Source organism: Silene latifolia, chromosome 7 (genome assembly GCF_048544455.1).
Source record: "Silene latifolia isolate original U9 population chromosome 7, ASM4854445v1, whole genome shotgun sequence".
Classification (NCBI taxonomy): Eukaryota; Viridiplantae; Streptophyta; class Magnoliopsida; order Caryophyllales; family Caryophyllaceae; genus Silene; species Silene latifolia.
The window spans coordinates 23,669,616-23,685,123 of NC_133532.1; the positions used below are offsets into that span (position 1 = coordinate 23,669,616).

Sequence of the window (15,508 nt, forward strand, 5' to 3'; positions counted from 1 at the left end):
TTTTAGCACCACTCCTGGCCTGCACCATATCACACTTTCTCCACCTACACTATTAGGCAACTGCAACATTCTCCCTAGTTTTAGCCCGTCTTGTTGGCGGCTTGTGTTGTCGTTATGGAAAGAAGATGGTCTATGCATTGCACCACGACCATCGAGTGAGAGTCGAGGGTGCTCATTCAATGCATTCCTTGTAAATGCATTCCTTGCTGAACAAGAAGATAGTCTATGCATTGCACTAGGACCATCGAGTGAGAGTCGAGGGTGCTCATTCAATGCATTCCTTACTGAACAAGAAGATAGTCTTTGCACTGCACTACGGCCATCGAGTGAGAGTCGAGGATGCTCATTCAACGCATTCCTTGTTGAACGTAGGATATCTGAGTGGTTCACACACGACATCCTACGAGGAAAATCAAACTCGACTACATCTTGATTATCTACATCTTTACGATTTGGCACTTCCTCTTCCCTCGACTTCTTTTCCTCTGGCTCGAGTTGTAGCATGAATTCTTTTAAAGTGACGCTCTTTCTCACGACATTTGAACTATCATTGTTAACGTCACTTTCAATGTTGGACGATAAGCTAGGTGCCTGAAATGGTTCCAAGGATTTTTCGATTTGGGCGAGAGTTGAAGTGGATATGTCGCCATTGCAAATGCTCGAAAAACTCGTCTTTATCTTTTCACCCATCAAGTTCTTAAGGAAGAAGAAGTTGATATCTTTCATTATTAATAAGGGAAATGCAAGAGAATAAAACACTAGCCTATGAATTTTATAAAAAAGAAAATGAAATAGAGATTTTATAATTATTTGTGCATGGATTGAATGAGGAGAGTTGAGGTATGATTATAGCATAGAAATAGTAGGGATATTGAATGAAGTCACGTGATTTTTGAGGTTGAACAAGAACATATTAACATGATTCACAAGTTCAAGCACCTTGTCTTTCTATTTGGGTAAATTAAATTAAATATGCAGAGCAGAGATTAAAAAAAAAAATTGCTTCTATGGTTGGGGATGTTTTGTAATTTGGCGGTTTTGTTTAAATTGTTTTTATGTGAGTTTTCACTTTAATTTTTATATAGGTTCGTAAAAAATTTTGAAATTATATTATTATTAAATTTCTTATATGAAAACGTTTTTGTATGATGATAACATTTGATTATATAACCTCCTACAATTTGAAAGATATTGAAAAGAAAATTAAGTACTTCAAAATTTGAGAATGATTTTATGGGAAAAAAGGGTGCTGCTAAGTATTGTCGACACATTACTACATATCGTCGACAGTTAGTAATGCACTTTCAACTTTGCCCTTTTATAATTATTCACTTAACTTTTCACCAACTTACTTCTACAAGCAATTAACTTTGAAATTTTAAAAAAAAAAATTCATCATGATGCAACGTAATCAAACAAATTAGAATGACTAATTAACATAATTGAACTAAGCGATTCAATCTTTTAGCCGCTGCTTTGAACGATCATCACAAATGACCATTCAAGGTAAACATGTGAAAGGGACATACACTAACAAGTGTCATCACACCATAAACAAGTGTCGATGAAATTCGCTATTACGTGTTGGCGAATATGGAGATAGAGAAATAAATTGGCGTTTGGGCGAGCGGAAGACAATCCTATCGAGCCTATTCAGTTCTTACTTCGCCAATTTGACCTTTCAAAACGGACTCTAGGCCCCTTTTCACTGTTCGTTCCTACTCCACGTACGGTTTTTGAAGAACGTTTTATTCGCAGGTGTAATACTCGCCCTGTTGGGGACCTGTTGACTGACCTTATATACGTATTTGACATCTTGGAACCTTTCATACAAACGAACTTGGAACTTAGTGATCTTGGGGAATGGGAACTCGATCTAGCGTAGGCCACTCGATCGAGTAGTCTTGTGACTCGATCGAGTAGGCTTCATACTCGATCGAGTATGGCGAGTTCTGTAACACCGCCGCACACCAGGACGCCTTACCAAAGACCATCCAAGTGTATGAAGGTGTTACCATCTCGGTCACCCGAGGTAGTAGATCAAATAGACAATAAAAGAACATTTATAATTAATTACTTTAACACTTTACAACCGCGGTACAAAACTGAATACAAGTGATAACTATGATCATTAAAGAACTCATGCGTCACCGAACACCTATCGGTAGCGTGGTGACTCGATTCCCTCCATGCCCAACGCAACAACCAATCGTACTCGTTTAAGCCAATCGCTCACCATCCCGAATGGATCACCACGATTTGAAAACATAATACGAGGTCGATTCATCGAGCAATTAAGATAAGACAAGTACGATAAATAACCGGTGATCATCCACCAACCCCGGTCTCCCGATCTCACACGCAGAACCGACTACACACCGAGGTGTGCGGCCCCGCAGAGACTACCCATCGCAACAGGTAGCCCACGCCGCCAGTGGGGGACCGCAGCCCACCCCCACCAAGTCTAGCTCCTCAACGAGCGACTAGCAATCCCTGTCCCTTAATGTGCACATCCCCTCCCGTGACGGGTTCCACGGAGGGCGAACTAGGGTGTGAAGCCACTCCCGCAAGTGACTCCACCACAATCACACACACCACAAAGATCACATTGTCACAACACCACAACCGTCACAACACAACCACATCACCACCGTCACCACAACACCCATACTCCGATGATCAGCAGATAACAACAATTACAAAACAAACACAATCTTAAATCAATTAACAGTAACCGAGTAGGGAAACCCTACCTCGTCGCAAGCCATGAAAAGCATCCACACACAGCCAAGCAAGACTCCAATATGCATCCTACAACGATAGCCATCCCCTATTATACAACTATCCTCAATAACCTACTAGAAGACACAGGGCAGAGACTTACCGAATGATGCGAATCACGATGACACGGACGACGACCACACACGCAACCTTCCTAAGCGAATCCCGTCTTTCCCATGGTGGAGATGTAGGCTATATATATGAGAGTGTATGGAGGTAGGGGTGATAGGAGAGAGTGGCAGGCTAGGGTTAGAGAAAGAGGAACTGTCGAGAAAATGAGAAATGAAATGAATCTCACGAACTTGCGTTTTATATTAACACGCCAACAGCAGCCATACTCGGTCGAGTACTGGAGTGCTCGGCCGAGTAGGCTCTACTCGGTCGAGTATAGACTATACTCGGCCGAGTAGCCTCTGCTAGGTCGAGTAATCAATCCTATAAGGTTCATGTTCCAATATTAGTCCCTCACCCATTCCTCCCTAAGGTCTTTCTTGGTCAACAGGGTCGGTCAATAGAGTCCTTAAATATCCTGAGTATTACAGTCTTCCCCCCTTAAAAAGAACTTCGTCCCCGAAGTTCAGTCCCCACGACACCAACAGCAAGGCTACGCATTATGAACACAATCCACACACATAAAGACATACGAACTCTGCCCATCCTTGATACCACCACCCCACCACATTATTCAAACAACCATTCATACCACCATAACTATTCTCCCATGTATTACCGGCCAACAACTATCACACAAAACATACATGGAAATAATCCTATCACAGATTCACAGCAAAATATGTTCCTATCCCATACCACCTGTTTTTCATTATGTACCATCTTGTTAAAAGTAACACAACGACCAGCAAAGGTACACATCCGCGAAACTTCCATGCAACTTCAAGGAATCATACATGCAACTTCAATACATGTAATATAAATGTAATTTCAAATACTATAGACATAATTTCATCACTTGCTTTTGCGACATTACTCTTCCCCTCTTAAAGGAACTTCGTCCCCAAAGTTCACTACTAACAACTTCCCCGTTTCCAAAATCAACACCTATATCCTAATAGTGACATCACACACAAACTGCGACTAACAATGATTCATGCTACGAAACTTAATTTATGACGTTACACAATTACGACCAATAGCAACATAATGTGACGGAAATTAAGTAATCTATATATATATATAGATATTGTTACCGAATAATAATAGCACTACCAATTAACAGTTATCTAGTGACGTAACGACCATTAAGTTTCACTCATCCAGTTGAACCTGCTATAATTGTAACCAAATACTGACACCACGGAAGATTGCATTAAATAACCAAGCATATATACGTACATGACTTATGACAGCTACGACACCTTCTTGTCATTACGTCATCATTCACACATCATGTATATATATATATATATATATATATATATATATATATATATATATATATATATATATATATATATATATATATATATATATATATATATATATATATATATATATCGAATTGTAGCATCTTGAACAAGATAAGAGCCTTCATGTTGACCATGGCAATGTGAGAAACATTCATATTTTGACATATTATCCAAGCACATGCATACATGTAACATGATCGTAGTCCATTCTTGGACAGTTGGTTATGCTAAGCGATACTATGAGGCACCCACACACTTGACACACCAATAATCAGATAGATCTGATGGTTCGGAAAATATCAAACACAAAAGGTCCTTGTAACAGTCACATTCGGCCGAGTATGAGTGGCTACTCGGTCGAGTAAACTCTACTCGGTCGAGTATAATAGTATACTCGGCCGAGTAATCTTTACTCGGTCGAGTTTAAACAAGCAGAGAGCTTTCTGACGCACTGCAACACAATGCATCCTCGAATTCACCTGCAACCAAACTTACTACCACCATACTAATCATGACCAACTCAAACGAGTCACTACACAATAAGCTAAATAAGTAACGACCTTATGGCCGAGTACAGTCATCCAACAGTAAGAAATAAATCCGGAAAGTAAACATCCAACACAAAAGAAACAAATCCAGGAAATACAACAAAAGGATCAATAGCTAGGACCCTCCTCCATGTTCTGGTCACCACCTCCACCAGAAGTACCTGCACCCGAGCTACTTGCTCCCGGAAAACCTGCTGCTGTTGAGTAGTCCCCTTCTAGCTGGCTGCCGTAGTTGGCTCCCCACGGTCCTGTGAGGCAGCCAAACTCGGTCTCCTCAGGTGGCCTCCAAAAACCGGGATCAACTCCGTAGCTGTGGAAGACTCTCGTGTCCACTCCAGGTCCTCTCCACCAAACAGGTTGCGCTAGCTGTGCCCCTATGCCCTGATTAAGGGTCATCTCGTGCATGTTGCAGAGCACCAAAGTAGTGGAGATCCGCTCAGACAAGTCACTCGGCTGCATCCTAGGGTCATGCACCGTGGGGTAGGGCGAATCTTGGTGAGTAGAAGCCGGGCGAGTAAGAGGGCTCGGGTTCGACCGGGTCCGCCTAGATCGCCTAACCCTACAAGCGCTCACAAGGTGGGGGGGGGGTTACTCTTGTCCCTCGGCATCGTGGATGCTCGGTCTAGGTATAACACAGGGTTCCCACTCGGCCAAGTGGTCGACAACGGGGATATGGGCAGGGTCAGGAAGTACCATCCACATAGATCCCCTCACCCTCCAGGCATAAGACCCGTCATCCATCTTCCTCGACCATCTGTTCTGACGCCAATACTGAGCGTCCATGGTAGGAACGGTCTCAACATACTCATCCCCCTCTGGAGGTGGGGCCTCAAAATCAGCCAGACGCTAAGCTAGGCGAGTCACTATGGCCCCGCAAGCAATATGTCGGGTCTCAGACTGTGTCATGCGCTCTAGACTAGAGCACACTATCCCCGGAGTACTATAATAGAACGGCTTCCTACGGTGCAGGTTAAGGTAAGACATAAGCAACATGACCTCATGAGAATTAAGCTTGCTCACATCGTCTCTCGCATACAACAAACAAGTCATCATCCTCAGGAACATACGAAGGGAAATATGTTGCACATCATTGATCAGCATAGCACTGGCACTAGGGGCAGGTCGGCCAGTCAAGAAAGGAAGGTAGAGAGGGGCACCACTGTTCTTGGCCATGTCACTAAGGTATCTCGTCCCCTCCTCCTCCAAACCCAGATGACCCGCAAACTCATCCAAAGTCAGCTCGTGATCCTCATTCATGAGGCGGAAGGAGACGGTCTTCCCCTTCGCATCATACTCGTACGAGCTCAAGAATTCTAAGGTCAGGTGGAGGTAGGACTTCTTCCTTAAATGGTATAACCCCTCCATTCCCAAAATCTCAAATATATGAATTATGTCTCCCTTAATCCCCCAAGGTCTCTAAAATCTCGGGGTTCACACACCGAGTAGGTCGGAAAGGACGTTTCATCAAGGCTACAAAGGCCTTGCGCTGCTTGAAATCAGAGAAAACTACCGATGGATATGCCTCCACCGGTGGAACCACGGGCTCATGGCTAGACTGAACCATTTCAAGTTGAACATTTGGACGGGTCCTCTTGTTTGTTAGACCTCTGGTTTTCACCATACTGCAAGAGACAAGCTTTAACAAGGGAATTGACACACTAACAATGTTGCAAAAGATGGATTGTTTTTCAATTGTATACAATTTTGAGACGAACTTTTAAGACAAATTTTCTCATCAAAACACCAAATACTTTACTTAAAACATCGTTACCGACATCCAAAAGCTTGAAACCGAATAATAATCAAACAAAAGATGAGGTATTTCGATTTTAGCAAACCCTAAAACTCAAAAATCCAATTTAAACTCTGAAATTGCTCTTGTGACGGTATAGTCGAGGTTTATATACAATTAAATCCAAGGAATAACAAGAAGAAGACTTAATTTCAGTTACTCATGATGGAATTTCGAAAAATTGACAAAATCATACCATAACTTTGAAAACAAAGGAAGAAATTGAGTTAAAACCTTACCTTGAATTGATTTGTGGCAATAAGAACAAGTTGACCACCAAGAATTTACCCAAAAGCTTGAAAAAGGAGAAGTATGGAGTTTTAGAGAGAAGAATAAGAAGAGATGTGAGACGGAAATAAGAAAAGAAGGGATGAAAATAGGGTTTTTGTATAACCCGGGTGAGTCCCGATAAAGCAGTACTCGGTCGAGTACTGGGTATACTCGGCCGAGTGTCGACTACTCGGTCGAGTATTCTATATACTCGGTCGAGTTTTCCAGAGCAGTAGCGATTTTGATTTTCCACAAAATGAGCACTCGGTCGAGCACCTTCATACTCGGCCGAGTGTGGTCTACTCGGTCGAGTACGAATTTCTATTCGGTCGAGTGTCTAAGAGCTGATATGAAATCTGAATTTTAATGTTCCGCAAAACAAATAGCATAGTTCGGAGTTCCGTGCAAACGGCTCGTCACTGTTAGAGCTTACTTCTATCACATAAACACGCATCAACACGAATTTTTGCACATCCATTACCAATTCGATCATCATTTCTACTTACATACCTACTTTGCTATAAGAACAACTTACATGTCACCCTTAAGCATATGTAACAATTAACTACTACACTCGCAAAGTTTAACTCATATACCACATTATTACACATTCCACCGATCATATTGTACTCACCTTAAACTAAACGTTTACAAGACATCAATCATCACATAACGCAGCCATTGACAAACAAATTATTTGACTTTCCCCATGTCACACATATCAGCAAACCCCTTCACCGTCTCTAGGCTTTTCCACGCACGTTGATACACATTATTCTAACCACAGATGTACACAACAACCATCATTAAGCAACGACTCTTACTAGGTACCCTTTTTTCCGTGTCTGGTTTAAGCATGATGGGGCCATGATTTTAAAATGAGGGCGCCTATTCACCCAAAATCTAGCATCGGCTGGGCTCCCAACGCACATACACCAGGTTCATTTTAGTTGACACCCTACATTCATTGGATTCATTGGTTCAGGCTCTAAAATCGTCGGCTCTGATACCCTTTGTAACACCCCCGCACACCAGGACGCCTTACCAAAGACCATCCCAGTGTATGAAGGTGTTACCATCTCGGTCACCCGAGGTAGTAGATCAAATAGACAATAAAAGAACATTTATAATTAATTACTTTAACACTTTACAACCGCGGTACAAAACTGAATACAAGTGATAACTATGACTGTTAAAGAACTCATGCGTCTGAACACCTATGCCGGTAGCGTGGTGAATCGATTCCCTCCATGCCCAACGGCAACAACCAACTGTACCTGCTAAGCCAACTGCTCACCATCCCCGAATGGATCACCACAATTTTGAAAACATAATACGGGGTCAGTTACTGAGCAATTAAGATAAGACAAGTACGATAAATAACCAGCTGATCATCCACCAACCCCGGTCTCTCGATCTCACACGGTAACCGACTACACACCGAGGTGTGCAGCCCTGCCAGACTACCCATCGCAACAGGTAGCCCACGCCGCCAGTGGGGGACCGCAGCCTATCCCCATCAAGTCCAGCTCCTCAACGAGCGACTAACAATCCTTGTCCCTTAATGTGCACATCCCCTCCCGTGACGGGTTCCACGGAGGGCGAACTAGGGTGTGAAGCCACTCCCGCAAGTGACTCCACCACAATCACACACACCACATCATCACATCTGTCACAACACCACAACCGTCACAACACAACCACATCACCACCGTCACCACAAAACCCATACTCCGATGATCAGCAGATAACAACAATTACAAAACAAACACAATCTTAAATCAATTAACAGTAACCGAGTAGGGAAACCCTACCTCGTCGCAAGCCATGAAAAGCATCCACACACAGCCAAGCAAGACTCCAATATGCATCCTACAACGATAGTCATCCCCTATTATACAACTATCCTCAATAACCCACTAGAAGACACAGGGCAGAGACTTACCTAATGATGCGAATCACGATGACACGGACGACGACCACACACGCAACCTTCCTAAGCGAATCCCGTCTTTCCCATGGTGGAGATGTAGGCTATATATATGAGAGTGCATGGAGGTAGGGGTGATAGGAGAGAGTGGCAGGCTAGGGTTAGAGAAAGAGGAACTGTCGAGAAAATGAGAAATGAAATTAATCTCGCGAACTTGCGTTTTATATTAACACGTCAACAGCAGCCATACTCGGTCGAGTACTGGAGTGCTCGGCCGAGTAGGCTCTACTCGGTCGAGTATAGACTATACTCGGCCGAGTAGTCTCTGCTAGGTCGAGTAATCAATCCTATAAGGTTCATGTTCCAATCTTAGTCCCTCACCCATTCCTCCCTAAAGTCTTTATTGGTCAACAGGGTCGGTCAACAGAGTCCTTAAATATCCTGAGTATTACAAGTTCAGCGTTAAAATATAAATCGTGAAGTCGTAAACCCAAATCAGTTTTTCATTTCATTTCTCCCAAAACCTAATTGACGACACTTCTTCTCCCTCACCATCTTTCAACCTTTTTGGGATCCCTCACACTTGGAGACACCATGGGGATGGAGGCTCGAGTCGGGTCGTGGTCTTGTCGCCGGAATGCCAGGCTTAGGTAAGTTGTCATCATCATCCGTAGTTTCGGTTATATGGTCATGGTTGTTAGTAATAGGGGTTTCCTAGTGGTTGTGATAGGTGTTGGTGGAGGTTGCCTTGCCTTCATATGGATGTATGCGATGTTGGCTGCTGATTGCTAAAGGTAGGTTTTCTTACTGAGTACTGTTGATTAGTTGTCATGTATGGTGCGTGGTATTTCTGATTATGCAGTAGTATTGTTGTATTTGTGTATGGGGTACGTCCCTTGCTGAGTGGAGTCATCTTCGAGAATGGCTTCACGTCCTTGTTCCGCCCCTTGTGGTTTCTGTCACAAAGGGGATGTGCACATTAATGGTCATTGGGTTATTCGCTCTATGGTTTTAAGCGGAGTTTAGGTAGTAAGGCTGCGGTCCCCACTGGCGGTGTGAATTATTGGAGTTGGAGGTTTATGCTTGCGTTATACTATGTTTTGGATGTTGTTATTCAGTTACTGACCTTATGTGGTTTTGTCTGTGTTTCTTTCTTGTTATGTGTCTATGGTGATCCATTACAGTGAGCAGTCAGTCTTAGCAGGTGTTGATATATGGAGCTTATCTGGGTGCGTAAGAGGGACGTATCTTTCACCGAGTCTTGGCATAGAGTAGTCTCACCGTAGTTGTTTTTGTTTCATCAGTGGTATCTTTCCTTTTGTTGAGTTAAAGCTTGTAATTAACTTTGATAGTTCTTTTATTGACGTTGTGATATACTATTCCTCGGGCAACCGAGATGGTAATGCCCGTATCTGCTAAGGTCTTGTTAAGGCTTCTTGGTAGACGGGGGTGTTACAGCAGGTGATCACCTTCCCATGGTTGCGTGATGTTATATACGGATGGGACTTCGAAGAGGAACTCCGGCCTCGCGGGCTGTGGCGGAGTGTTTCAAGATGTTGCTGGTAATTTCATGGATGTGTTCTACTTCTAGTGTGGGAATTGCACCTTCATGAGAGCCGAAAGGAGAGCACTCGTGACGGGGCTCGAAAGGGCTAAGCATCTCGGTCTAAACAAGTTACTTGTCCATATGGATAACATTGTTTCTGTTAATTTCATTCGGGAAGATCAATTACTCAGTAACAACCTCTGTCCCTTCTTGATACGTTGCAAGGAGCTCATCAAGCCGGAGGGCTCGGATGTCAAAATCGATCACATCTTTAGAGAAGAAAATAGAGCAGCTGACTGGTTAGCAAATGTGGGACTCAACTTATCGACATCCATCATGTTCCTCGAAGCTCCCCTTAATGGCCCCCATTCTATCCTTTGAGAAGATTTATTAGGGGTTGCTTTCCCCCATGTAGCGACTTAGTTACAATGTACTGGGGCTTTGCCCCTCTTGCGCACCAAAATAACTAAAAAAATAAACGAGCATTAGAACAAGAGTTTAGAAGTATAAGCAACAAGAACCTAAAACCCACCCAAAACAAGAAGTTTGGAATCCGTCTATAACACAGATCAACTTTAAACTGTCATAACTTAAGTTCTAGAGACGATATTGAAGTAGTTCCAGTTGGAGGTGATAGCTTATTCCCTTACTGTTCTAACGGTAGGTCACACGCCCCAAACAAACAAGAAACAAGGGAAATATGACCATTTTACGAGAAAGCGACACTGCAGGAAAAGTTATATAGACTTCAAACCTAAATTTGGACGTTAATAGTCGACGTCCAGGCCTAGATGTGTACGAACCAGATTAATTAAAAAAAATACTCCTTATCTAATTGTCAAAAACAATTAACAAAATGAGATTAGCTTTATTGATAACTGGGATTTGTGTAATTAGATTAATCAGCTAGAACAACAAAAGGTGTAGCTATAGCTAAGTCAATGTATTTAGTTGCTTCCAACCACATAATTTGGCTTTAAGTGGAATTTGTGCAATACCCTATTACCTTTGCCCCACCATTAAGGATTCTCTTTGCATTCTTTGCAAGACATCACCTCTCGAGCGTAATTTTTTTAAGACGGAAATATCCGTTATAATAATAAATTGAGTTAAATATTATTTCATATGGACATTTAGGATAAATCTTTTGTTTTACTTAATATATTTTACTTTTGTCTTAGTCCTCCCAGATAAATTCGACTCGTTTTAAACTTAAGATGAATACACCGGTCTTAAATGAAAATTTACCTCACCACTTTGAGTTACGGCATATTTTATTGGTCTTTAACTTCCATTCCAAGGATATTCGACTATTCGACGGACAAGAATAAATTTGGAAAACTTTAGCATTTTGGAGTGGGGTATATATATGTTAGTGACAACTAACAAAGCGGATCTTGAAAATAAAATTTTAAGGGATATTTTACGGTGTATCTTTGAGTTTTTCGGTTTTCTATATTGTACTTTTACATTTTTGAAATTATATGATGTACCCCTAGACTCTATACATTAGTTTATATCATAACCTTATTTATTGTTTTTGATATGTTATTTTCTTAATTAATCTATTAAATCATTTATTTATCGGTCCAATCACTCGATAACATACTCATTTACTTATTAATTCGCCAAGTTACTCATTAATCCACCCAATAGTATATGAATCAAACTAAAAATTCATCAAATCTTCATTATCATTTCATGAATCATAACTAAGGTTTTTCATGATGCAGAGATGCTTTATGAACTACTGTTAAGTTGCTCTGTGTATCTAGTCTGGATGCGGAGAAATAGTTGCTGAATGAATATGATCTCGATGAGGCCTGAGGTGGTGGCATCTGAAGCTATACGAATTGTGAAAAACAAAAGACTATTAACGAGTATACTTTTTTTTATCTATATACATACTACTCACATTCCATCAAAAAAAAAAAAGTGATTTGTGATACTTTTCATATAGGATAGTGATAGAATATTAACAAGTCAGAATAAAGATCAAAATACGGTTGTTTGATATTGATAAAGTTAATGGAGAGCTAAAAAAGGTCGTAATAGAGAAATAAATAAGAAGTTTAGCATTACAATGTAGAATATAAAAAATGTAAGGGTACAACCAGTGGTGAAGCTATGAGGGCTAGTAGGGGGCGGTCGCCTCCCACCCACCGGCTGTTGAAAATTTCGAAGTTTTTAGTTAAATTTTATAAAAAAAAAATTGAGTATACCTTATGAAAGTAGTCGTTCGCTCCCCTTAAAAATTTTCGCCCTCCTAAGTTCAAATCCCGGCTCCGCCACTGGGTACAACATAGAAAACCGAGAAACTGGATCATGTAAGAATTTATGATCATGTATTTCAGGTAGAAGAAATCGAAATTAACTACTCCCTCCCAGTCGCTATATTGTTCTCATTTGATATGGGCACAATACTTAAGGAAAAGTAGTAAAATAAGAGTAAAAGAGTTGTGTGGGGTTGGTGATACGAGAGAGGGATGAATTATTAGGGCATTAACAATAGAGGTTTGTCAATAGGTTTGTAAGATGATGTGTCAATTATTTTAGAGGTTTGTCAACAAACCATCTATTGTTGGACATGAGTGTTGAGGTTCATGGATAAAAGGGGTTATAATATAGTATACAGGTTTGTGGAGAGAGAATGTGAGAGGAGAAATAGTATAGTGGGTCATGTGATGAACCTTGAAGAGGTTTAATTGTTGTTGAGATGAGGTTTGTAAGTAAATGAATTTGTATACTAACTTATGTGGCATGAGAACAAACCTATTGGAGTTTCATCTATTGCTAATGCTCTTAGTAGTTAAATAAAAAATTGTGGGGTCAAAACATAAAGGAAAGTAATAAAATAGGAGTAAAAGAGTTGTGTGGGGTTTGGTAATAGGAGAGAAGAATGAATAAAATAAGAATAAAAGTTACCAAAAAAGGAAATGAGAACATTAGTTGAATAATCCGTTTCGGGAAAGTGGAAACATTATAGTGACTGGAAGGGAGTATTTTTTAAGAATTTTGGGTAACTACTGCTACTCATTTCTACTATGTAACTCCCTTGGTTATGACTTATGAGATTTTTTTTTAGCCAAACGTGTACTATTTCATATAGACTATAAAAAAAGGAGCATACATAAAATTCGATACAGCAAAACAAATTACAAAACAAACATACGGGAATTAGATACCCCTAAACTAGTGGAGATTGAACTAACCGAATTAAAATTACAAGCGAAACTAACTGAAGCTGAAATACGACATTTCTTAAAGGGTGGATGATAATAGTCCTCGAACTGGAGCAAGTCGGCCTCCTTACGTTTTGACCTTTTAACTGCAACAACATTATCCGTGTACCTGCAAAAAAAAGGTAAGGTATTGACAGAAACCGATGATCTCTTCTCCAAGATAACAGCAGATCTAACCAATCGACCCCGACGAATGGAATGCTTCACCTTGCGACAACACTTCATGCTCGAGCTCTCTTTAACTGCAGCAAATTGAAACTGAACCGTGGATACCTTGTTAACCATAGAGGAATCAGACGAAAACCGCTTCTTTTTGGCAATATGTGAAACAGAATCCTCATGACCAAACTCAACACTCTTAGACCCCAAATGCGAAAGCTGGTGATGCTCTTCATTAAAAGGATAAGGAATGGGAACTGCTGCTTCCCTTGAAATATCTTCATGGGGAGTTCCCGTCGAAATAAAATTTGTAGAGGTGAGGGGACGAACCCTCAAGGATGACAACGATCTTGGATGGAATAAAGAGAGATCCCTCCCAAGTAACAAATTATTATAATATTGGGCTGACAAACGCAAATTATTAGTAGGATGTTTTTTGTTTGAGAAGGAGTAATTTCCAGGCCTTGAGGTAAAAGTAGTGGAGGGATTACAATCGTCCTTAACTGCCAAAGCCGGATAAGCCTCGTTAAGGCTTTCAGAGTCCATAATAAAGTCAGAACCAGTAGCAGCAATCATTTTTTCGGAGTCCATAATAATGTGAGCATCAGTTACAGCAGGAGAAACAACATCCGTAACCAAAGGAACTTTACTACAAGACGCTACGTCCAAATCAACAGGGATTGCAAACTTCTCAGTCATAGTATCAGCTAGCAAAGGTTTCTACCTTTCTTGTCTGAGCTCAAAGGGTTAAAAGGAAAAGCGACCCGTTTCCCATTAACATTTAAAAGTAAGAGGTCAGCCACAGAAAGGAGTTCCCAATTAACATCGCTGTGTTGCGGTTCAAATTTTACAGCATGTTCAAAGTCATCAATAGCCTCGGAGAGAAGATTCAAATGCTTAAAAGCCAGGCCCCTACGATATAGGGCCTTAACATTGGTCGGATCAAAGGATAAGACGAAAGAGCAGTAACAACAAACCCGATTATACTGGGACAACTTCAACTCACAAACAGCTAAATTTAGGACAAGGGAGAGGCAGAGGGAAGTGGCTACGGGTTGGTCATGCGCGGGTGGAAGGCCTAGGAAACAAACGAGTTTAATAGCTTGAATGTAGTGACGAGCAGCCAAAACAAAATTCCCTTCCCTGAAAAAAGAGTTGCCCCTATCTTTCACCAAATGGACATTGGAAATGGATGGTACCCCCAATTCCATAACCAACTTAGTAAGGTCATCATCATCGACCCCATTATCATCCACAACAAACAAACCACAAAGATTAAGAAGAAGAAATTGATAATCCATCTACTGAGATTATAACTCTAACTAACTTCAAAAAGGTTTGAACCCAGCACAAAGATTGAGAGAAAACAAGATTAAGAGGAAGATTCAGAACATCCCGACCTAATTGGGATAAAGATCAGCAAACAAACTAAGAAAAAAATTAAACCACACAACAAAAGGAACTTAGACAAGAAAAACACATAGCTGAGAGTCGGAGAAGTCAATAGTTGTCGGAGATAAAGAGGCTGAGACAACAACCGCATGACAAATCATCAATCGACCACCCAAATCAGCCTATTAAAATCGAAAAAGAAGGAAAACGATAAGCTAGAGGTTAAGGTTAAAGGAGGCTCTCACCGGCGGCTTGTGTGGTTCAGTGAGGCCGCCGGCGAGATTAGTGAATTGGGTTTTGCGGTGGGAATTAATTGGGATTTTATTAAGAGAGGTTTGGCAGTTGTGTAGTCACTACATTTGTCTTTGTCCCACTTTATGACTTATGAGATGGCTCTTTAGTTTTTAGTCTTTACTCTTTA

General features: G+C 41.0%; 1 protein-coding gene across 1 annotated transcript; it reads right to left on the reverse strand.

Annotated features, from left to right (window-relative positions):
- Positions 1–14,402: 14,402 nt before the first annotated feature.
- On the reverse strand, positions 14,403–14,996 carry LOC141589871 (uncharacterized). The gene has a single exon (XM_074410493.1). It carries the CDS (start codon positions 14,994–14,996, stop codon positions 14,403–14,405), a length of 594 nt encoding a protein of 197 aa, XP_074266594.1.
- Between the last annotated feature and the right edge of the window lie 512 nt (positions 14,997–15,508).